The sequence below is a fragment of the Gambusia affinis genome, linkage group LG01, assembly GCF_019740435.1.
Source record: "Gambusia affinis linkage group LG01, SWU_Gaff_1.0, whole genome shotgun sequence".
Lineage (NCBI taxonomy): Eukaryota > Metazoa > Chordata > Actinopteri > Cyprinodontiformes > Poeciliidae > Gambusia > Gambusia affinis.
Window position 1 is genome coordinate 10,961,401 of NC_057868.1, and position 25,225 is coordinate 10,986,625.

The 25,225-nt window shown below is 38.4% G+C and overlaps 1 protein-coding gene and 1 long non-coding RNA gene across 3 annotated transcripts in view; one reads left to right on the forward strand and one right to left on the reverse strand.

Moving 5' to 3' along the window:
* Positions 1–156: 156 nt before the first annotated feature.
* On the forward strand, positions 157–6,428 carry LOC122832370. The gene is made up of 2 exons (XR_006370836.1): positions 157–4,006; positions 5,116–6,428. It is a non-coding gene; the product is annotated as an uncharacterized LOC122832370 (long non-coding RNA).
* The window catches only part of acot7 (acyl-CoA thioesterase 7), a 50,762-nt gene continuing 31,847 nt past the window's right edge, over positions 6,311–25,225 (reverse strand). For both annotated transcript variants that reach the window (XM_044119025.1, XM_044119017.1), the window contains exons 8-9: positions 20,923–21,107; positions 6,311–6,462 (exon numbers count right to left, since the gene is read on the reverse strand). In XM_044119025.1, the coding sequence (XP_043974960.1) occupies positions 6,364–6,462; positions 20,923–21,107 (284 nt within the window). In that variant the 3' untranslated portion in view covers positions 6,311–6,363. The remainder of the gene's footprint in view (positions 6,463–20,922; positions 21,108–25,225) is intronic.

Consider the following 25,225-nt stretch of genomic DNA (forward strand, 5'->3'; position numbering starts at 1 on the left):
AGCTAGAGTGTTGAGCTAGCTAGCTAGTCAGAATCTGCTACCATATCAGCTAGCCCTAACGTGGCATTTTATACTTTTGCTTTGCTACTGGTACAGTCTACGGAGCCCTCTAGTGGACATGGGGATTTTTTTTTTCGCTCTCTTTTGCGTCCCTCTCAAAAGTGTATTGCAAAGTTGACGAACCAGACAACACCCACAATGAGTCCATAAATTATATAAAGAGTTGAAAACATTCGACATTTATGTTGGATTAAAAACTTTTTATTTTACGGAAAATTAACTGCTTCCTTAACAGTAAGGAACAACTTCGCCAAGGAATTTAAAAAAACATCCCCATATCCTCTCAGAGGCTAGCCGTTTGCAAAGTTAGCTTTTTAGATACACACATCGCCAATATTTCAAATAATACAGATATACAAGTATTATCCATGGTTTAAAACGACAACTAGAACTTACCAAATATAACAGAATTCAAATTTACCTTTCGCCAAGATTAGGCAAAACGGCGGGACCTTGAATTTGATGGATTTTCCAAGCAAAATTAGTTAAATATCGTGCACTCTTTGAAGTCTCAAACTAAAAAGCACATTTACAACGAAACAATGGTCATATATGAATATTTAGCTTACCTTTAGGAAAGAATTGTGTCTTTCGTGGCGAAATGAAGCCGTACCGATCGACTGACTGCTGGCGTGACGACAAAAAGTAGAACGAACTCTGCAGCCGTTACGCGAAGGCGGGGCTTAAGCAACACCAACCAATTAACACTGGAATTTAACAACGCGAATTTTACGGAATTTACACTGGCAGTGTTATTTTAAAGCTGTGTGGTGTCAAAACAACACTCACACTCTTTATTTGACACTACACCTGAGATTTCAACACTGGCATTTTTACTGTGTAGGTTTGGAAATGTCCAAATGTGTGGTGACTCTTTGTATTGGTATTGAAGTTGTAGTTACTGTTGTTTTCTTTTTTTTCTCGAAGCATTCAGAACCAGATAAATCACTGCATTTGCTCATGACTCTTAATCACTCATTGGACATCAACAAAAACTATAAACTGTTATCATTTTTAATGGTGAAAAAGTGTTGACAGATAGTTGTTAGACACACATTTGTACTAGGGATTTCTTAAAAGAATTCCACCTAAGGGAAATTGTTTTTAAGGATAGAAACTTCAAAATAAGTAAATAATCTAAAATATTAGATTATTGAAAGACTGTTGAAAGATGGGAGTTTGGGGAGGGTGGAATAAGAAAAATAAGTAAAATGTCTTTTGACTTTAAATGACGAGACCGGAAAAATCTGGAATAAAAGTCTTCACAAGTTCTTTTCTGAAAAAGACTGGGATAGATTTGAACATAATAACCTATGTTCCCTGGCACTCTAAGCCTTTAAAATGCTCATTGTTCAGTTGTCAGAGTAAAACGAGTCTACAAAGAGCTGCCTGTACTGCTCGAATAAAAGTGAAGCTGTAATTGAAAAACGGGTTTCAATTAAACATATTGGTAGCCAGATAAGTGCCTATAGGTTAAGGTTTATATTCACTGTTGAGTACGATAGAGGCTTTGTTTTTGTACCATAAACTGACATATGTCCTTTATTTAAACTTGACAAGGGGAAAGTGTTGGAGTTTCTAAGATGATAGGTGACCTGGAATTAAAAAGTAACAGAAGGCATTCCCGCCCACTGGCTCCACAGGCACCAGGCTGCCCCCACTCTCACTTTCAGCTGTAACCTCCCATTAGAAACACATTTAGTAGTGTTGCACAGCATAAGGAACACATGGAAGATGAATATGGCTGTAATGGTGACTTGAAAGAAGCTAACAAGCATACAAACTAAAATATATATAAGTGCCTGGCAATATACACAAAAACAATGTGGTATTTACACTGTAATTTTTATTCCAAACAGAAAAGGATCATCATAGGAATTTGTATTCCATGTTAGCAATGAAAAAGTGTTGTGGCCTGCTTTCAGCCACGTGGGCATCAATGTACAGCAGCAGGTAGAGGAGGGGTGTAGCAGTATTTTGTAAAAATTTATGCAGCTGGAGAAAACTTACCACTCATTATGGTACTTTGACATTACACTGAAAAGATTTAAGGACATCATCCCATGGACTTTGCGATTAGTTCTGTCTGAGTTCTGAAATAAATAACCGAGAATAACTATATTCTCCGTTATTTATGTATTTTCTACATTTGCCTCTGTTTACTGAGTGCTGATTCTTCTCCCCCAGTCATTTCATGTTTCTGTGCTGTCATTAGTCTCTTCTTCCCAGGTCCTTATCTTTGCCCTTCAGCAGCTGCTAACTGTTCTCACCTCCCTTTGACGTCACAATCACACCTCAACAGCATTAAACTAGCTGGTTTTCATTTCTCTTTGCCAGATTCTGCTGTTGCTCTCATCCTGGTTCCTGTGTCTTGAGTTTCCTCTGTGTTTTCTGTAAGTTCACATTTTGATGTCCACATCAGCATGATGCTCTTGAGATCCTATCCCTTTCAAAAACGCATATTGATGTTTGATTTTTAACTTTCGATGCATTGTTCCATCTGGAAACGTCTGTAATTTGAATTTGCTATTTTCAATGACTAACTGAGGCATGTAAAAAGAAAATAAGAATATGAAAAAGAAATATCTTCAGACATTTAATTCTTCTAGTTTCTAAAATTGCCAAAAGTCTGGATGAATATGAAGTTTTGCAATAAAAGTTCATAAGAACCATGTGGAGACAGAGTTATAGTGAAGTATTTTCCCTCCATAATTGGTTCACTTTCACGAGCCACTCCAAGGCCTAGATACAACTCAACCAGTGAGCACTGTCATGCACAAATAGAGAAAACACAGATCAGTGGTGAACCTTCCTTGGAGTGGCCTTGTCAAGGCTGGGCTGAAATCCACTTGAGATGATGTAACATGACAATATTCCTCCACAGGGCTGCAAAGGCTCATTGTAGGTTATGAGAAACGTTTCACAGTAATTGTTGCCACCAAGAGTTGCATAGCTGCTATGTTTGGAGAGCAATTGCTTGTTCACATTAGAAGGTTGGTATGGTTAGACTTTAATAAATTGAATCATATTTTGAAAACTTCTTTTTGTGTTTGCTCTGGTCGACTTTGAATATATCAAATTGATTTTATATATGATATATGATTTTAAACCTTCAACTGACAAAAAGTGGAAAACAAGAAATTTGCAAAGGGGAAATTACTTTTTTCATTGCATTGTATAACTATTATAGCCTATAATGGTATGGGACCTTTGCAAATCCTTGGCAATTACAATATAAGATTCTTTCAGAGACATTTGCGCTCTGTGGAAAAAGAGTTTGTGAGAAGGCAACCAAATTTAGAAGTACTTCCAGTAAAGAAGAAAGATTTAAACCAAACAAACTATAGAGTGGTACCTCATCCCTTCTGCAAGGGAAGTCCTGCTGGCTCCACTCCTAGATAACACGTGGTGACTCTGACTTTCTCTCTTTTGTGAAGGTGTGCAAGGATGGATATAAGACGATTCTCTCATAAAAAAGCATTTATTTATTTTTTTCTAAAATTATCTTCTGTGTGCAGCTTTCCGTCTTTCAGTGTCTGCAGCATCGACCGGCGACTCCAAGGGAATCTTTCCCTCACACAAAATATTGACAAACTTATTTGTGCGAGTCAGATTTAAACACACAATCCACCCAGGTCAATGTGTTTTGTCTCACATGTGTGAAAGCTGAGGTCCCTGCAACAAGAAAATGACTGACAAAGCAATCCCTGAATACAAGCACTACCAGGGTGGTGGAAGTCCTGGATTTCATTGCTTCATAAAATGCATGAGGTTTCTGAACACCTCCCTGGGTCATTTATCGTTTCCTCTGCGTTCCCTAATGGTTTTTCTTGCTGTGCGGGAGAATCATTTATAAAAGCAGCCTTGACAGTCTCTCCAGGGTACAGGATACAGCAGCGAGAGTGCCGCTATCTCCTGATTTGGATGCAGAGGCATGAGCGGAAACGTGAGATCAGCATTTTGTCCTCGTTCATTACTCGTATTCTCTTGTGGGAAAAGCAGTTTAACATGGACCCTCTGGTGGGGTCACTGTCTTTAGAGTGAGAAGTGTAAATTGAAGATTGCAAGTGAATGGACGTAAATTCTTCCTTGGTATTCTGTTAGGACGCACTTTACAATGTCCAATAGCAGATTTCCTGCTACGTGTACGATTGCTTTATGATAAGGTAATTTCTTCCATTTTAAGTCTAATCTTGCACTTTAAGTATGGTTACAGTATAGTTTCTAAGCTGCCACCAACTGAAATAACTGAAGACAGTAATGGCCATTGAAACGATGAGAATAGTTTTCCGGCAAGCACACCCGTGCAGCATAATGCAAATGTCTTCCAATCAGCTCAAATTTCGTGGAGGTCTTGTCTTGCCATGTGAAAAGCATCCTGTCATTTCAACATTGTGTCTCCCTCCCTGTGTTCTTCTCCCACAAGATGCCTGCGATTCACTGGAGTTAAAAATAGATATGCCCCCCTCCCCCTCGCTCTTTCCACCCCCAGTGCAGCTCGGGCCTAACTTTATTTTCGCAGGGGAAATGAAAAGCACATATACTGATCTGGCTGCAGGGACAGAAGGAAAAACAATAACCTTCAAGAGCCAATGACAAGAGAGTTTCTTTGCACAAACAAAGAAGGAGATTTGGAAGCCTGAATAGAAAAAAAGGGCATTTATCACGATTAAACTAATGATGCTTTTACTTTTTAGAAGTATAAAATCCAAGTTTTTTGATTGTGTCTCCTTAAATTGTTTTTCTATAGCTGACAATTAAAAAAATACAGCCGTCTACATTTCTTTTAGTTTTTTTTGGTTTGTTTTTTAAGGTGTTTTATTGGTCTTATGTAATATTTAAATTTTGTATAATTTTTTATTAGCTGTGAGTGGAAAATGAACCTTATCAACAGAACATCCACCTATGTGTAGTTAATCTAAATAATCTTTCATTTCGTTTTTTAAAGTTATTGAAAAAACATGCTTTTCAATAATAGCCTTATCTTTTGAATGTGTTAGTAAAGAAAGGATATGGTGTGCTGTTTGAGTTTCTACATTTTGTCTTGTGTTGCAGACCTTTGGAGAACAAATCGTTCAACAGATTCAACACATTAATTGTCGAACAAAAATAAACCCGGAAGGTAAAAGCTGTGTGTGAAAAACTAAGTACTCTGTTGCTAATCCTATACAACTTAGCAAGGTAAGCAGCAGGTAGGTTCTGCTGGTTAATTATGCCTGATTAACTGATCATCATGAAATGTCACCATTTTGTTGTTCATTGCTGTTTAATATTTAATGAGGGTGGTTTCCACAATCCAAATTTGATGTAAATTGTTTTAGAAACAAGTTTTCTTTGTTGTATTCACATATGAGCCTAGAATAGAAAGAGGGTATTCTTTCTTTTAATGGAGACTGTATGTGGTCCTCTCACTGGAAAGATAATTCAGTTTTGACACAGTCACATGGACTCTTCTCTTGAATAATTCATTGTCCCGATCTTACCTTCTACACCAAGCGATATAATAATACTTTCTGTTTCTTATAAGGCCGAAAGCAATCTTCATATCTCATCTGTGCAAACTGAGAGTGAGGCGGGCAGATGATGGGATAGAAGAAGAGCCTTAAGGATAAATAGAGTAAATGAGCAAGAAGGCGACGTTGCGAGGAGATGGAGACGGATGCGAGCATGACACGGGCTGAAGTCAGAGTGTGACAGGCATGCAGAGGAGGAGGAGGAGGCAGAGGAGGAAGAAGACGGAGGTGGGGGAAGAGATGCTGGATGAGTCAAAACCCCTGAGCTCCGATGAACTCTGTGAAAGACACAGTGCTGAAAAGATGGCTGGCATGTGCCCTCTCTGCCAAGACATGCCTAAGACAATGACATAATTATAATCAAACAAGCAAGGGCACGCTGCGAGAGCCCCCGACTCACGCTTGGCTCTTTTTTTTTTTATTCACTCACTTAATCATCATTTTCCTTTCACTCCCAGTTTTACTGACATCAAAGCCAAATCTGTATAATTAGAGATATTCCTGCAAAACAATATGGTATTTCTACAATCCCACTGTCAGTTAATACAAACAGTAATAATAAATAGATTTTACATACAGTACAGTCATAAAACTCTCCTTAAACTTCAAAAAAGTACTATTACTTTTATGTTGATATTGCACACATGTACATGGGAACACTTTGGTGAGTAGCGCTGCTGCAAAAACAGGGTCACAGAATACGGTTTAACAGGCTACAATAACAGAGAGGCATTAACTCCATCATAACACGTGTTTACTGTGTAGGTTTTGATTCTGCTGAGCCACAGAGTCACTGCTGACGCTCCTTTTCCGCAAGTCTCCGTGCTTTGTTCTGGAGGTAACGTGACTTGCCCTCTTCAAAACGTTTCTGCTCGTCGTCTCCTTCAATCTGAAGACATAAGCACAGGGACAAAAGACTTGCTTTAAGATGCGCATTCGTCACTTTCACATTAGTCTGCACAGGAGTGTTTCCTCTACTGTAACATTATGCAAAGGCGCGAAAGGTCTGATCTAATTTACCACCCTGTGCTTGGCAATCACCATTCATCATCTCGGTGAAGTGGTCTTTCTGCATCAGACGCGGAAAGTTTGCAGAGGACATTTGCGATCAATACATCTGAAAGTGTTTAAAGGCGTTTCTGTAAGGTACTAGGCTCTGGTGTCGTATTAAACAGCAATATAGTGGGAAAACAGTGTAATTCTGATAAGCTGAAAGATCACCAAACCTTGATGTTAATATTACAGTAAATGTAAATTAGAAATGACTGTTTTGTTTTGAGATTACCGCTATCTCCTTACAGAGCCCTCAGAACCTGTCTCTTGACCTGTCCAACGACTTTAAACACATGGAGCTTTGTTGTTTGTAATGACACTAAATCCACTATATAAATGTTTTAAAGAAAGTAAGACATGCTTTTCAAACTTTCACACAGATTTTACTAAAAACTTTCCGTAATTTTTTTTTTTTTTTACTCTGCCCCCCTGGAATGGATTTTTGGTGGAATCAACTTTGGCTCTGCATGCTCTAGCCTTCACAAATCTAGTAGCTTTACACGTCGAAGGAGGAAAATTCCCCCTCTTTGAATTCTCCTTTGCAAAATAGTCCAAATTCGCACCAGCAGCTGGTGGAGGATGATTGAGAGAAAACAAAGACGGTATACTTTTCTTGACTGTTTCTGCTGTTACTGGGCAGGTTAGCCCAATGTCCATCTTCGCATTAACCAGCTTCACTGTTCATCAAGCGTTCCCACTTGATGATACAAGAGCAATATTTTCATTGAAGATGATGTGTTGAAGGTGATGCGCAGTGCTAATGTCCCTCCAAACCAGTGTTGTAGAAAGTACTAAAAAAATGTACTTAAGTAAAAGTACAAATACATGGACAAAAATGTACTCTAGTAAAAGTAAAAGTACCACATTAACACTTTTACTTGAGTAAAAGTAAAAAAGTACTGGCTTTTAAAAAAACTTAAGTATTAAAAGTAAAAGTACTTCCTGAATGCATGACTTAATCTCTAATACAATATCATTAAGTGTACCTATCATATTTAATTTTAATACATGAAATATGTGCCATTTTAATTAACAATACCACAGATAGAGCATGTTTTTAGTGTGTTTACTCTCTGTGACAGTTTAGATTTCGATTTGTGATTCTATGCATCATAATTTCAGGGATGGAAACATCTTAAATCCACATTCCCATAAAAACACCTAGATATTAAATACAGAGAGCTGAAATAAATTTAACCAGTATCATTATCAATTCAAACTCTTCTTCATTCTGCTTTGCTTCCATCTCTGTGGCACAATCCGCAGTGGTTTCCTACCAACCCTAAAAGCTACCGCCCTGGACGTTTGCCCATATCACCCATGTCAGAAACCACAACTGTCTGCTCCATTAAACATAGAAATTAAGGCAAAGCACTAATGGTAAACAACACTCAACTATGAATACTGTCCAAGAAGCAAGAAGTAACCAGGCAGAAGGACAGTGACGGTTCTGACCCTGTCTGCCACCATGACAGGTTACCAACACAATCAAAGAGCAATGAGCAGCTCTGCGTTACACGTTCTTGTTTTGTTTATTGGCCAATTAAATAAATCTATCTATTTTTTAATTAAATAAAATAATAATAGCTACTGCAGTGTATGCAGAGCGTCACAAGAACAAAGAACGGCTCTCAGTGAGGCTTAAGTCCTGTAGGACTTAGTAAAAATCCGTCCAGAAGAATCGGATTGTTCATCACTATCACTATATAGCAGATTTTGGTCACAGCGTTGTCCCATATATGCGACACCTAAAACAACACTTCCACACAATAATTAAACGCATGACTGACAACTTTTTTTTAATCACAGAAGCACCATATGTGTCTCTGTACAGCTAGCTTTGCTAACATCCGGTCCACTTAGCTTACCTTCCTTTCGGCTTGCTTTCAAAGTGACGCTAAAAGTCGGACGAAGTTTCCGAAAGTGAAGCGCTGCTGATTTTACATGTCGCCAAATCTTATAATTTATGTAGCGAAATTCTATTATTGACGATTAGACACAATCATCTCCCGCTTAGAGGAAACCACTGCGCATGTCTGGGAGCTCCGCGACTGAAAGGAGGAGGCGATGGGTGACGACAGTAATTAGTAGGTCACGTTATTACTTGGATTTACAGCGCCTTAAGTCCCTGAACTTCATATTTTAACGGGGAAAAAAGCGCAATGCGACTTGGATGTAACAAGTAGCGCGACGGTTTTGTAGAAATGTAGTGAGTAGAAAGTACAGATACTTACTGTAAAATGTAGTGGAGTAAAAGTCGAAAGTATCCATTATTAAATATACTTAAGTAAAGTACAGATACACGAAGATTGTACTTAAGTACAGTAATGAAGTACATGTACTTCGTTACTTCACAACACTGCTCCAAACATAGTCTTTTGCACGCCAGGCAAATTGTTCTTTTTTAGAATCCTCTGTCAAGAAAACATTCTTCCACGTTTCTTGTGTCCCTTTGCATGACAAACGGCAAACAAAACTTGTATGTTAAGATCAATTTCTTTTTGAGGACACACTCAGATCGCAAACTCAAACGCAGATACCAGTCTCATGGGTGAGGTGCAAACCTGGCAGATTGGTAACAACTGTGCCACAAGAACCTAGCAGGTACAAGTCACTGGGGATCATGACTCCAATGTGACGAGAAAACAAACACCTGCGTGAACATATCATCGAAGAACAGGGTGAGGAGAATGCAGCTGCAGTTTTTGGTTTGTTTGCCGTATACCAGTTATATAACCATCAACATATTGCTCAGCCAGTTATGCTTTGTTGCCATTCAGCTGAAAGTAATGCATAATTCCAGTTCGTTGGGTTTCAAAAACGGAGGAAGACAGAGATTCTACACAGTTCAGCATTTTAAGCAAATGTACACTATTGGACACGCTGTCCATTCATTCTGTTTTTAACTAAGTTTGTCAACCAAACCCAAAGAGCGTTCATATAATCAGCGAGTTTATCACTTCTTGCGAGCGCAAAAAATATATGTATTGTGCAAACAGGAAAAAGACTAGTTATGTATGTAATGATAATGAGATGCTTCACCTTTTAGACTGAGGTTAAAAAGAGGAAGGCGGACAGAGTATCACTATTGACAGGCCGGAGGAACAAACTGTTTCACAATCTGTCAGTATGTTTTTAATATGCCTTTCTTCTTCTACCAGATGGCAGATGATGGCGTGAATTATGTCCCGACTTGGAGTGGTCTTGAGATGTAAGAGGCTGTTCTGTGGAGAAAGTCACTGTGGAAAGTTGCTGAAAAGAGGGAGTTGTGTGCCACTGATGTGTTCTGCCACCTTTACTACTCTCGGCAGGTCTTTCTTGCATAGACCAGGGCAGCTTTTGAATCGTACTCTGCAGCAGTAGGTCAGGAGGCTCTCTATTGTTGACCGACAGAAAGTGGTCAGAAAATCCTGACGGTGCTTTAGGGTTCAGAGGAAACATGGTCTCTGTGCAGCATTCTCCCACCTGATGGGAGATTTGTGTGGTCAAGCTGAGGTCAGTTGAGATGTGTAACCTCTCAACCATCATTGCTCTGTGTGCTAAGTTCTCAGCATGTTGTTATTTTCTGGAATCTGTTATTATTTATGAGGTTTTAGAGATGTTTCCGTTCAGTTTAAAGCAAGAGAACCACTCTGTCAGTGGTAAAAACCTCCTTCCAATAGACCGTCATCACTTTCCATTAGCCATAAAGTGGCGGTCGTCAGGACAAGCTGAATGATTGTGTTTATATAATGGCTGGGAGAGAGATCATGGGTGCAAAGGCATAGAGAAAAAGGCTGAGGATTCACCCTTGTGTTGTGCCAATCTTCAGTATGACATGGATAATGCCTGACCATCCAGCTCATCTGAAGAAGTTGTAGGTAAATCTGAAAAGGTGTGTACGAGCCTACAAAACGTCAGACCTCCAAACCTGACTGACATACACCAATTCTGTCATGACGAGTGGGCCAGAACTCCAGCAAACTATTGTGAGAAGTATAGTATCCATTTAGCTGACCTTATCAGAGACTTAGTGTTATCTTTGCCTAGCACCATTTGACAACCAGGAGCTACACAATAACAAATAGTATTATTGGTAAAGCAACCTTGATTACTTTGTGAAAAATAAACAATTCTTCTAAATGGTGACGGTGAATTTTTTAAACCCATCTTTACAATGATCAGTCTGCCACAACTGAGCTTTACACAACGATTATAAAGAGATAAATAAAGGAACATTGAACAAGTGTCACAGCAACTGCATAAAAACATGAAAAAAACAACAACATCAGTACCAACATCTGTGTTTTTAACATGGTTGATCAAGTTGCCATGGCGACTGCACACCAGTGAACTGATTAGCCCTTTTATCACTGCTTGTTGCCGTGTTTAATGTGTTTTTGTTTTTTTTAAGGTGAAGCTGCCATCCGGAGTCTTGGTCACCTGGCCAGGTCCTCATCAGAGCTTCAATTGTAATTTTGGAGCAAAGCTGGTCATATGCACTGTTTATATTTAATATAGTTTACTTCACCCTTTATAAGCACACACTGTATTTTTAAATCATTTTTAACAGGGGTGTTTTATAATCTATCAATGTATTCGTTTTTGGCTTGTTCATTCTTTACTGAATCAGATGAAGCGATGGCATTCATTGCCACTGATCTGCTTTGAGTTTTGTCCATAAAATGGCTTGCTTTTTATAGTGCATGGAATCCTTTCGAGAGGAGTATCAGGGTAGGGAGGGATAGTTTGATTTTATAATCATAAACCCGCTGTGATTATTCTGTGCAAATTGTTCCTGTAATAATTAAACACTCCACTGGGAGCTGCAGAACGACTAAACTACTGCTGAAAGTGACTCGCTGTAGCAGTTAGCCCCACCATGTCGCAACCTGCACCACAGAACAGTTTACACCAGTGAAGCCACACCGCCTTGCAGCCTGACAGAAAAAAAAGTTATCTGGTTAAGCGTTTTCATCCTTCCTGTATTTGTATGCCACGACTGTATGCACTGCCACAGCATTGCCGTGTTAGCACGAACAGTTGCTGTCTCAAGGTACGTTATGAATAATAATAAAAAAAATTATAATTACACATTCAAAAGCGTAAAATTCTTCAATTCATCCATCAATGTTTTTTTTGTCATTCACTCACTGATTGACTCATTGATTATTTTTACAAAACACCATAGAAAATACCAGAGGGAACGCAGTAGCTCTGTACCAGTTAAGCGATACTGTTGCATTCACGCTCCTTCATAATATTTTTATGGAAGACGTCCAAATGTTTCTAAATTTCCCTAGCTTAAAAGAAATATATTTTAATAATCATGAGAACAGTACTCTGAACTTTGTTCTCAAAAATGATAAATATATGTCATATGTATTTAATGTATTATTTTACCATTAGCAATTTTATGACTTTATGTTTCAAATAAACCAACTGGATATTCTTAAAGAAGAATTCGTCAGGGTTTGGGAATCAAGAGACAGACCAAAAAATTTACTTCTTCCTCTGTCTTCATCATGTTCTCCTTTTGGACCATCTTGGCAATTTGGGACCAAATCTGTCTGCAGTGGTGTTTACTAAGCTGATCACCTTGAACCACGGAGCCTACTGCCGAAGCTCACTGCTTAGCGTTGATCCTCGCCACCCAGTGCCGAGTCTTATCGCTTCATGTGACGTCATTGGCCCAAATACACAGAATAGCATTTGCCGAGCTTTCCAAGTCTTCCTTTTCGAAGCCCCGTTTGTGGCCGTGGGCGTGCACGTGTGTGTGTGTGTGAAATCCAACTGTGGAAATTCACAATTCATTAACCACCTGTGGATCAATTATCTTTGTACGGGTACTGAAAAGAAACACATCTCTAGCTGCATTCCTTACCAAAACACTGCTTTTGAATAATATGAGAAATGTTTGAATGTTTGACAGTAAATAAATCAACTGAAAGGGTTGCATGGTGGAATTATTGCCTTGCAGCAACAAAGTCATGGGTTCAAATCCCAGCCTGGGGTTTTTTTTTCTGCAGGGGGTTCGTATGTTCTCCCCATGCATGGTTCTTATCCTTCTCTCTATAACAAATTGTGTCATACTTAAAGACACAACAAACTTTGGGTGTCTACACTAAAACTGTGCATTATCACAAAACGGTTTGCTTGTGTCTTTAAACACTCTGCCTTTACTAGACTGGACATTCTTTAGATTTGTTAGCATGTCCATAAATATGCAAGCATCTTTGCAAATTCATGAATAAGGTATGTTGAAAACCTTATATGCATAATTAATCATCCACTCCAGATTCATGACCCTTGCTTCAGTGAGAACAAACAGCTCTGTGGTCTCTGTGCTGTGCTTTGGATTACTGGAGTTTCTGGTGTGACAGTACCCGTTAACCCACGTGTGGCCGTTTTCAATGGCGGGCATCTAGAAGTAAATGTGCATCGTTTCATGTGGACTACAGAAGGTTGCCATGAGAACTGGGCTTGTTTTTGTGTCAGAGGAGGCGAGCTAAATCTCTGCCAATGAAGAACAAGGAAGATGGGAAGGAAGGATGAAGAGAACAACAAAAATGAGTAAAGCGAGGATGCAAGGAGAAGGAGAGGGCGGTGGGAAATCTGAAGAGAGTCGGGAAGACTGGAAGGGAAGGACAGATGACGAAAGAAAATCAAAGATAAATGGATAAAAGAGGTGAGAAGAGATAAATCTGTTGCAAGCTCAAAAGGGACGAATGTGCTTAATTTATTCATTAGACATCGGCAGCCAGCCTCGTTCCAGTTGCAGAGGAAATACTGACTCTATCGCTTTAATAGAACCTTTCAAATCCATAAGAGAATAAAAAATTGCACAAGTCTAAGGTGCTTGAAGACATTTTCATTTATTTCCAAACTGGATCGGCAAGCGCATAAATCGTTTCAGTACTTTTCAAGGGTACTGCTGTGAAGACAGTCCCTGAAGCCCTCCGTGCTCACGCTGTCCTCATGCCCCACTTCGCCGCTACCAGCAGTGCACGCACATTACCACAAAACCTCCCCGCCCCCTCCACACACCTACTCTTGTATAGTCCCTCACCGCCCACCCAGTGTTGAGCTATAAAAGGAAAATCTAAAGATAGTAACCACGGCGAGTTCACTGGAGAGACACCAAGGATTTGAGAATGAGGGGGGAAAAGCACCTGCAGTTAAAAATAGCAGAGGCAGGCCTTTCGATCAGGCTATTTATAGAGCACAACTGGCTCAAAAACAGCCACGGTGATATAAACATTTTAGCAGGGATGATCTGACACTTGTTTTTAGCTTTCAGGCTTGGTTATATTTTGCCCAAGAGGAAAGAAATCTAATGATTAGACGAATGTGGGGGATGGAGAGAAATCATGAGATTTCTCTCATGCTCCAGAGTGAAATGAAGCTGATCAAAGTCTTGAAAGGGAAATGTTTTGTGTTTTGTTTTTTTTTTCTGTGCAAATCATTCATAATTAAAGTCAGATAATACACTAACAGAGAGATAAAACAGAAGCTGAATCTCATTATGTGTGACCTCCCCACATTATTCAAATCTTTAATAGGACACGGCAGGAAATGAAGACCCGATGATATCCACCCAGGTTTTAGCCCTTTTCAATTTGAATTTTTATGTGAACTTGTTAAAGAAAGAGAGAGAGAGCTGTTACTCCTGCGTTAGCCGAAGAAAGAAGAAATTTTGTGGCTTTTATGAAGTTGATTCAGCAAAGAGATCTTTGAAAGAGGCAAGACTAAATGAGAAGCAACAGCAAGCAACTGGAAAATTTATACATGTAGTAACAGAGGAAGAAAGCCTCCCTGCATTTGTGCTTGGAAAACATGCTTTTGAGATAAATACATTCAGAGAATTGTTTTGGTTTTTCAAATCTTTTCTTTTATTCCAGCACAACAAAACAATTTGCTGCCGATATACAAATTCAACGCTTTGAAAACTCTCAAATTAATTTTGCCTGTGCTGTCTTTGTCCTGTAAAACTAAAAATAAATAAGAGGAACATGTTATGTAAAGTGCTTCACAGCTTTGCACAACAGACTCCCAAACAATGGAAAGGCTTCAGAGTTAAAAGTGGAGTGCAGATAATTGTATACCTAAATAATTATGGTGGTGGCAGGCCACTTCTCAAACACAGTTCCACTTTTTTTTTAGTTTTAGTGTTTATGGCACTAGCAAAAAAGGCAATAACCTGAAAACACAATTTCACCTTTACAAGAACAATTCTATGTTGTTTTTTGTTGGGGGTTTTTTGACAAATTTTGCCATGTGTACAGCACACACGGCAGGAATATCTCTTAAGACACTCTTAAATGTCTCCCAATAATCAAGGCATGCTAAGGTTGCTTGAAACGGAAAATCGGGGCAAAAAATGGCGTAGAAATCTTGTCGTTTGAACTAGGCATTACTCTCACCCAACGGTTTATGACAGGTGGGTGAGTGCTCCAACACATTTCAATTTAACTTGCATCAATGTTAATACTGGTTTGAATCAGCCCACCAGCTGACTCAACACATTTAAATGAACTTCGAAAGCCCCTTACTCTATGACCTTCGACAGACAAACATGTCCTTTTCTTCAGTGTAACATCATAAGCTTATCAACAGTTCGCATGCTAACCAGCTTGTGGCTATAAAAGTCTGGATTGGAAACTCAATCCAGACTTTCTAAGCAGTTAGGTATCAGTTTACAGGTTAACAATCAATTCCTATAACAACAGCAGGAAACTATCAGGTGTCATAGCCCCAAGAAACAAAATCCATATAACAGCTTTTATTATCTAAGGGTAATTAATAGTGTGTTATCCCACAGTCATACTAAATACTGTATATTAACGGTTTAAAGTTTAAAGTATCAAAATGCTAAGTGGAAGCAAGAAGAATCAATTTGAAAATTGGGTTCAGTAAGGAAGTTGGTTTAAATCGCTCCACTAAATTAATTGGCTTAACAATTAATCAGTCAACCAGAATTCAAGGTAAATGGATTCAGGCCAATGATTGCAGTTGTATAACAGTGGAAAAAGTAATGTTATATCAGCCCATTATTCATTAATGCAGGCACAATGAACCAAAAAGTGATTGCTGCCAGCATAAAAAGCTCATTTTAAACATGTTCATCATTCGGTAAGATAATGATCAAAAACTGAAGAGAAAAAAAGAGCTTGATAACAGAATCAGGTCTTATAAACACTATAGTCCTCTAACATGTCAGTAACGAATGATAAGAAACAACGATGTTGGGATCAGTAGAATTGCAGGCAGAAGACTGTTTAGCTCTAAAAGCAGATCAACCTCTATCGTCTTCAGACAGCCATGTGACAGCAAATGCTTTTAAATGAGACATAAAGCTGGATCAGCTAAGCAGCTTCATTATGTTTATTAAACTGTAGCACACACAAATGTTGAAGCACAGCTAAGATTGGTATAAAAGTTTGAAAAAATCTTTTTTGTAAAATCTAAATTGCATCATAATTTTGTTGCATTTTGACTAAAACCACTTATTTCTTTGATTTTTGTTGCAGGACAGCAAAGTTGCCTCACTTTGTTCCATCGCCACAGAGGCGAGTCATCAGAAGCATTCTGTCTGTTTTTAATGGTAAACTGGAGAACTGAACAAACTCCAAGATTCACTATTTAAGAACCGACTAGTTCCCATGCTAACCAGCTAGTGGCTATAAAACACTCAGCTCAACCAACCATACAGAAAAGCTTTCAGTGAGGAGGAACTTCTGGAAGGCTTTTCTCCACTTCTTTTGCACAAAAACCGGAAAAGCTATTGTCCTTAATGGCATGCCAAATGGATTAGAAAAATTATTTTTTTTAGAAGTAATTTTTTTTTTCCTTTTAGAGTTTTCATCTACGGAAGTTATTAGGTGGCCACTTTCACTACATTAAAGTAATCCTAGGTGAAATTCATTCAGGAGAAACAGCAGGGATGTTTGTCTTTATTTGTTCATCCATCGTGTTATTCAAATGAATGTCTTTACATCATTTTTATATTTTGTGGCCGATATATCACTCTAAAAGGAAACAGGGATGTTGATGAAGTTGACAGGTTGACATTGGCGATCCAGACATGTGAATAGTTTGCTCTTACTGATTGAAACCGAATGCAGGCGCCCTCATTTTGAGTCAACCTCATGCCATGTTAAAGCCCACAGTAAATAGAAAGCTGGAAATAGCACAGAGTGAGCTTTGGGGTTCCTCTCTCGCTCATTTGTGCTCAGTGATCTGTTCACATGGAGCCAAGGCTCACACGTACAGATCTGCTCTTGCTACGGCAGCTTCCTTATACTCAAGATACATACAGTGTCTGCATCACTGTGCAAATTTCTCTCTATTCTTCTTCTTCTTAAGCTGGCATGTTACATCAGCATCCAATTAGGTCTCCTTTTTTAGTGTTGAATAGACTTTTTTTTAAAATAACGTTGCATTTTTCTTAGAATTACTATTTTTTATTAAAATTTACAAAGGCTCATATTATTACTGAAATCTTCAAGTATTGAAATCCAAGCAGTGAGCTGCCTGTTTGAGATGGAAAACCCGGTGATGAATGCACAGAGGTGGGAGGCAGACAATGGCCGAACTAAAGGGCTGGTTTTGTGAAATGGAAATAGGAAGAAACATCGGAGCGTTTGAAAAGGCCAACCTACAGGAGACACATGTTTGATGATCATTGCTATCTAGCTGCTGCATCACCAGAGAAGGATGTCTCGTAGTTAAGCATGTCCTTTTTTTAGTATAAAGGGCAAGTATGATGGTTTTGAGATGGAAGATGTAGAAATCTTTAAAGCATACAACATAAATAAATCAAAATTGGCTTTTTTGTGTATTTTAAAGCACATAAGTAATTTCAAAATTCTTTCCTGAAACAGAAAGAACCTTTGTATTCAAAAAACAGTTCCTAAGATGGATGATAATGAAGCTTATGAAACAGCTGGAAGTCACTGGCACTTTTTGTTAGAAAATTAGTTTTCTAACAAAAAAAGAGGAAGAGGCAGATTTTTCCTGAACTACCAGAAACAATCTCTCTGCTCAAAACCACTTTACATTGGAAATCAGGATTCAGGCGAAGTAACAACCCAAGGATTAAGGATAAGGGTACAAAAAATGACAGCGATGACAGATAGCTTAAGCAGGGAGTCAACACTAATGGTACTGATCAGCCGAAAAATTTTTCAGATAAGAAAATGCATGAGCTTTTTTGTGCTTTTTGGCTCCTGAGTCTATACTTATTGTCGGATATTTCTGAATTGCGTCATTACCGTATTGATATGGATCCAGTAACACACCGTGTTAAGTTTAAACAAATTCACTGAAACTGTTGACTTTGACTTGGAAGCCTGCTAGCACTTTCCAAGTGTAATTTAGAGAACAATGTCCATGCTTTAAATTACGGTGAAGTGCAGAGCAGAGCAGAGACGCATGCAGTGTAAAGATAATAAAGAGGTGATTGCATGACATAAAATGGAAAGAACAAGAAGGTCTGGCTGCAAAGTAATTTATGATCATCTCCTTGGCAAATACAGAGCGTAGATTATATCTTACAAATATATCTAACTATCATTAGCTTCAAGTAAGGACACAAGTGAAAACTAAAAGATATAGCAGGATGAAATACACATTTTAAAAATAACTGTCCACCTTCTGATTCTACTGGATGTCTATAGCCAAAGAGTCAATGCAGAATTTATGAGACAACCAATCTGAGATATATTTTTTGAAATACACAGATATTAACACTGCTAAGTTTGTCTTTCTTTTAGAAAATCTTTGATTGTGCTCGCATTTAAAATTACAATTTCAAGCTTAAAGACTTTTTGGAGATTTTACAGAGACTAAATTTTAGTTTAAGAAGAGAGAATGGATTTTGAGATAGAAATCTGCTTCACTCTTCACTTTCACCCTGTTACCATTTTTGCTGCTCTGGCTTCATTTATTAATGCGTCTCTTTGGCTTCTGCAGCGAGCCACACATACTTAAAGTTTAATGATGAGCTCAGGTACTAACTTTGTAAATGTGGTTCTAGTGTTCACTTGAGAGAATAATGACCTACTGCTGGACTTTCAAATTTCTCTGAAGCTGCTTACTCAGCTCATGTCACTGTTGTGAGCTTTTTCTGGGCTTGCAAAGCAAAGAAAAAAGCACCATCACAACATCACAAACAATGATCTAATCCAATAGCATTGGGCAAACCTGGAACAAATTAAACTAAACAGGGGAAAATTGCAACCAAACACAAAAACAGTAATTATTGAATTATGAAGTTAGGAATCATGACATTTATACACATTTACAGTAAAATAAATATTACATTTAAAATTAATTGCAATCCATTGAACCCTTTGTTTATTTCTTGGAACAGGATCTCAAGGGCCCCCTCTTTTGTTTAAATATCACACGCTGACAGGATGAATTCACATCTCTCTGAAGAGTTGGACGTGATTTCAAAGGATCATAACAGAGAGAGTCAGGGCGGGTGAGGGGCGCCAGGAAATAATTCAAATACATCGGGTTAAAGCAGATGGTTCGTGTGCATAATGTTTGCATAATAAACAGGGTCAGAATCACCATGCAGCACAGAGCCAGGGCAAACAGCATCCATCTCTTTCATGTCTACGTGTTAACCTCCACTTTTACTCCCCAGAACTGCTGAGTCAGACAGTCACTGACAATAAGGACTCTTTTCAGCAATAACGGCCTTTAATTCTCAGAAATCAGTCATGGGTAATAACTAAAAACTCTTTCCTTCACTGCTGTCGGTTAATAGTGTATGTTTAACTGTATCAAAGTGCCAGTAATTTAAAAAGTCTCAATAAATATCAATCAGGCTGCCATATATCTGATTAGTCTTGTATCTAATGAAAAATCAATCAAAAAGATAAATTCTCACAGAGCAAGATAATGTGTAAAGGTTTTGTAATTTAATTAGAAGTTTAACCCTAATCAGAGTTTACAATTTGGTTTCTTAATAACTAATTAAAACTGCATTTCAGTTAACTATTAGCAGCAAATGAGAAAACTAATACTGCTTGAAATAAATATTCAGAACAAAATTTAATGTGAGTAAAGGCATAACTTTTAATCAAAGGTTTTCTTGACCTCTTGCTGAAGTTTTAAAAAGACTTAATTTGAGTAAGACCATTTAAAATAAATTTGAGTTCTGTATAAGCAAAATAATCAGAGGGCCTTACTTTGTGGCCTGGATCATCTTTTTTGACCTCTCAGTGACCCAGACTGGATCTCTTGACCTTCTCACTGTCCTGTTCTCCCTGACAGAGGAATCCCTGCACGACAGCTGCTCTACAGCCTGAAGGCTGGTCTGGGGTTGAGGGAAGTTTTGGCTAATATATCCTGCCCAGGTCAGTGGATGGTTACCTACTTTGGATCACCCCGAAGCCAAATTAGATATAAAAACCATATGCTCTTAAATAAAGTCACTGAGTAACGCTCTGAACATGTGGAGATGGGCAGGAAATAGAACACAAGAAACTGTTTGCATGTCACAAAACAGGTGAGAAAATGTGGAGCGCTGTGCACAAAAATAAAGCAGATTAAGACTTGATCCAAATTGACTGAAATAAAACTTATTGGATCTGTGTTTTGTTTTTCTCGTCTAGTCTTCTGAACAGGCCTGTGTTTATTCTGCAAGACTAGAGAAATGTATTATTTTACCTGAGGTGGGAAAAGAACAAAGTTTCTTTTGGCCAAGAGATCTAATGAAACTGAAGAGCAGAGCACCCAGGACGTCGTCAAAATGACTCTACCACTTCAGACTTGCAATCGTGAACATTTAAAATTTCTGACCAATAACATATTAGCTGTCTGAAAGCACAGAAGGAAAAAGTTCTGTCCAGGTAAATGTTTCAAGAAAAAGCTAAAAGAGAAGGAAAATAATCCATTATTTTGTTGTAGTTCTAGAAGAAAGAATAACTCTTTCCATTTCTTGCAGACTGCAGTATGTACAGCAAACATATTTTTATGCTAAGTTAGGAAAGGAAAAGGTTAGATTGGAGGTGTTCGTATGCTTCACAGTCTTCAATAATAACCTTGTTGCAATCAGAGTGAAGCAATCAGTGTCCAAAATAAACAAGACAGAAATCACACATTTAAATGATGATGTGTCACTAGGAATTTATGGTCAATTTATCTTTTTCCACAGTAAAATCTAGTAGGCAAAACAATGGCAAATAAAACCTCTTTTGCCTTTTATTTTGAGCCACAACATTGAAACGTGATACTGTGACTCTTGGTTTTTTCAATGATGGTTTGAAATGCAAAAAAAAAAAAAAAACTGTTTGGTACCAACCTTTAGAGGTGGGACATTTAGCGGTTTATTTTCCTTGTCAAGCGAGATGAAAGTGAAGAAGGCTGAGACAGCACGATATTTCCCTATCTGCCTCTCCACCAGCGAATCGGCGTCCACCAGCACTTCTATTTCCATAGACCTGTTGCTGACAAACGTGAGTCGGCCCGTCACCGTCAGCACGCAACCTTGGAGAGAAAAGGAGAAGGGCATTGAATAAATTGGCTTACCAAGTTTTAGTCTTAAATACCAAAGTACATATAGCATTTCAATCTGGAGCGACTCAGACGGAGCAAGACAGCCATTAAAAACCTTTATTGACATACATGAATCTCCACCACCAAGTCGGCTGGTGGAGAGGCAGCCGATATGCTGCCTCTCCACTTCATTGTCCTGTATGTAAACTTTTTTAAAAGGATATCTTATGTTAAACTGATATGGGAAAAAGTTTGTTCTGTATTTTTTTCTCCCCACCAGGGGGTCTGTTTGTGGGCTCTAGTGTTCCTTATACGACAGTAGGCTGACAGAAAAGGGTGAAGACGTGCAGCAAATGTCGCCAGGTCCGGGAATTGAACCCGCGACGGCCGTGTTGGGGAGTCAAGGCTTCCAAATGTGGGTTGCACTATCCCCTATGCCACCACAGCACGCCTTGTTTGTTCTATATTTTAAGTAAAAAATACAACACCTTTTTGAAGATAAACCTCATATGGATAAAAGGTAGCTCACTTTAGACTCTCTCTCTCACTCCTGCACGCTACGTGTTAACGTTTCTCATCAATCCAAACATCAATTTCATCAACCATCGGTCTGAGTGACAGGTTGCGGCTCCTGTAGATAATCGGGTGTATTGTCATTCAGTGTTGCAAAGATACACCTTGCAACAGGGGGAAGATTTCTAGAAAAGCACGAGCATTGTCTATTAAAAAAAAAATAAAAAATAGCAAGAGTGAGAAGAAAAATACTTAAGATAAAAATGGCTGAGAGGATTAGGGTGAAATTTTTTATTCTCATCAAAAATTCAACAGCAAGCCTGCAGAGAGGCGAGACGGTGGGACATTTGGAGCAGGAGGAAACTTTACTGACCACAAGACGTGTGAGACGGCCAGTCTCACAAGTGCTGAGGAGAGTTTATTCATTCATTTGCTCACACAAATGTAATCTGTGCTGCTTTTCTCTCAGAAAAATGTGCTCTTTTCTCCGGTCACCACAGTCTACCACTATAACTGGGCATGGCTGGTTCTATTCCTTTATTCTCTTTGATGTGCCTGCATTGTATTATTACCACTGTTGCCATAGAGACAAGGAGAGAAGGTGTTATCTCTGCAGGCTGAGAAAGATCCTGGCTTAATACTGAAGCACTAATAAAACAATAAAAAGCCCAAGTAATAAAAGAAACAATGTTTTCAACCAAAAATTGTCGAAACAATTTGGACATGTTACTCACGTACAGAACGCAAAAAAATGCTCTTCTTATGGAAAATGCTGTTAATGTGGAAACACACAAGCTGGTGACTTTAATCAAAATATTGTGCTTGTTAACTATAATGTTTTCAGGTACTCCTGATCTTTTTTATTTTGGGTGAAACAGTGGACAATGAGAAATTAAAAATGGTAGAAAATTGGTAAAACAACAATTATTTGGTGAAGCTTTATATCTAGGCAGGCCATTGCTTTTCTGTACAATTCTGCCCCCCCAAAAAATGTGTGCTTCCACCACGGTCTGGGCTTTCTCCTCTTGACTCAGATTTTCTTTGGTCAATTTTTGACAGAGTCGGTCAGCAAACAGAAGGCAGAGTTGTGAACAATGGCGTCGATTTTCTGCGCTATTGTAAAATTGTTGTCTGCCTGAAGTCTGAACAGCTAAAAAAAAAAAAAAAAAGAAAGATATTTTTTCACTAACTTAATTTAAAACCCGGCTGGTTCTAAAGACCGTGGATATATAAAAGATGACATATTAACTGTGACATCCAGATCAAAAACATATTTCCTAGATAAACTGTAAAAGGGTGATGTAGTACAATGGCTGTATATCAGGATGAGTAGCGACAAGTAGACGGGCTGATACACTGAAGCCATTTATCTTCCCCCATGTCATCTGCCCCTTTGAGTGTTTTAAGATGTCACCACCAGGACCAAGTTCCGTCTCATTGAGATAAATCGCCTCTGGCACAGATGTGGACAGCTCTGCAGAGAGAAGTGAGATCTGCTCAACGGCATTGTGACAAAAATGAGTCTTGATGATGGGTCTGTTTTTTCACATATTTTTTTTTAAGACCTTAGTGATTAATATTTGATTCATGCAGAAACATCCTGCGTGTGTGCAGCTCTGAAGGTCAGCTCACGTTTTCGTCTGATGCAGCAAACCTGCGGTGGAGGCTTAAAGGTGTATACATTGAGCTGAGCGTGCGAAATAAAAGATTTGCCCTCTTTGGTACGGTCTGTATTGGTAACATTTATGTTATGAACAACAAGCAAAAATGTTTTTCTCTAGAGTATTAAACTGGTTGAAGTCCCACTACTTTCTCATCTCGACTCTAGTGTTTATCATGGAGAAAAGCATAAAACACCCAAACTGTGGAAGCATAAAAGCAAAATCGTGTTTATTTAGGTAAATGAAACAAAAACATAATTTTAAGGTTTTAAGATGAAACACTCTGTCGTTATCCCCATTTTCATTGCTATTTTTTTCTCTCCCTCTCCTGCCGTGTCCTTTCATCTGACATTCAGCTTTTGAGGTTTTGTGTATTTCTTCTCATTATTTGTACCTCTGGCTATTTTGTAGTAATTGGTCACAAAAACGAGCAGTGACTATACACAGGACATCATTGGGTAGAATCAAACATCTCTTTCCCACTTATAAATAACAACTATTGTTGGTTTATTTTTCAATCTGACATTATGGTTGCTTTACGTTTTGTAGAGAGTTTGGTTTGGATATTGTGTGATTCTGATGTTTTAGCTGTGAAATTAGCTAAAACAGGCAGGTGTTTTTGGGCTTTGTTTGAATAATACAAGTTTCCACTCTTGTATTATTCCAAGTATTATTGAAAATCTTATAAATAGACACATCTGTATTTTATTTTAAAATGGAAAAGAAATGCCCCAAAAAATGAAATAAAAAAATTAAAAAGTACATTTTAGTGGCAAACCCTCTAAATCAACCGAAGTGAGACTTAGGTTTTTAGATGGACCACAGTTTGCTCTTCTTGGCTCACATCAGAGTTCGATTACGCATTCACACCTCCCCAAACGGACGATACTTTCTAGGGAAATGAACTAAAGTTTGATTAAAGCGGACTAAACAACCCTGAAAAGCTCACTATAGGGATTCATTGCATCTACCCCTAAACAACATCTTATTTTTTAAAGTCCATCTTCTTGTTCAACTTCCAAAGCTGTTCAAAAAATGTGTTCAGTATAGAAATCATTCTCAACCAGGTCGCTTAATCGTTGAGATGACTGCCCAAAACAGTAGGGAGAACTGTGTGTTACTGGTCATTGTTATAAAAGGCTAAAATAAAACTAGCATTGATGCTTGAGCCCTGGGAAAATGTATAAAAGAACAAGAAAAAGGAGAAACTCTGAGCAGATATAGTCGGTCACCTTTTGAGAACCTGTAATGTACCTGGAGACAAAGTCTGAGCACCAGAGCCATAAGCTGGGCATTAGAGATGACCTCCACAAAATAACTGCACTTTTTTTTTTTCAGTTGATTTCTGGTACTTGGATAATAGGATGATTTTTTGCTTTGTTTTGTTTTGTTTCCAGCTGTAAGCACAAACAAAGAATGTCTGCCAGTAAGAGACTTCGGTGTTTTTTCCCTACGTGATCTATTAGAGATACTGGCAACAAACATCAATCAGTCCCGGTCGGTGCACTTTTTACTGGAAAACCTATATCCAAAGTAGCACAGCAGCCGCATGGTTACCATAGAGACTATGAATGCAAATTAGTGGATAGACATTGCTAACTCAGGAATAACACCATATATTCAAGTTTCTTTGCTGCTTGGGTATTTACTGATACCCAAGCCGCCTTGATACCCCTGTGTTTGACCTCCTACATCTTAAAAATACAATTTCATCAAAACCATCAAGAAAAGATAAATACAAATGTGCAGATACATTTGCACGCCAGAGCAACACTGGCACAGCTAGAAATTGAGGACATGCATGTGGATTTTAAACAATCTGTACCAATTAGATTACATTTTTTTCATACTGCATTTTAGATTTGTATGCAGTTCTTTGTGAAGTGAAACGCTGAACAAAAAGCAGAGGAGAACAAGTTCTAAAAATGGTTACGA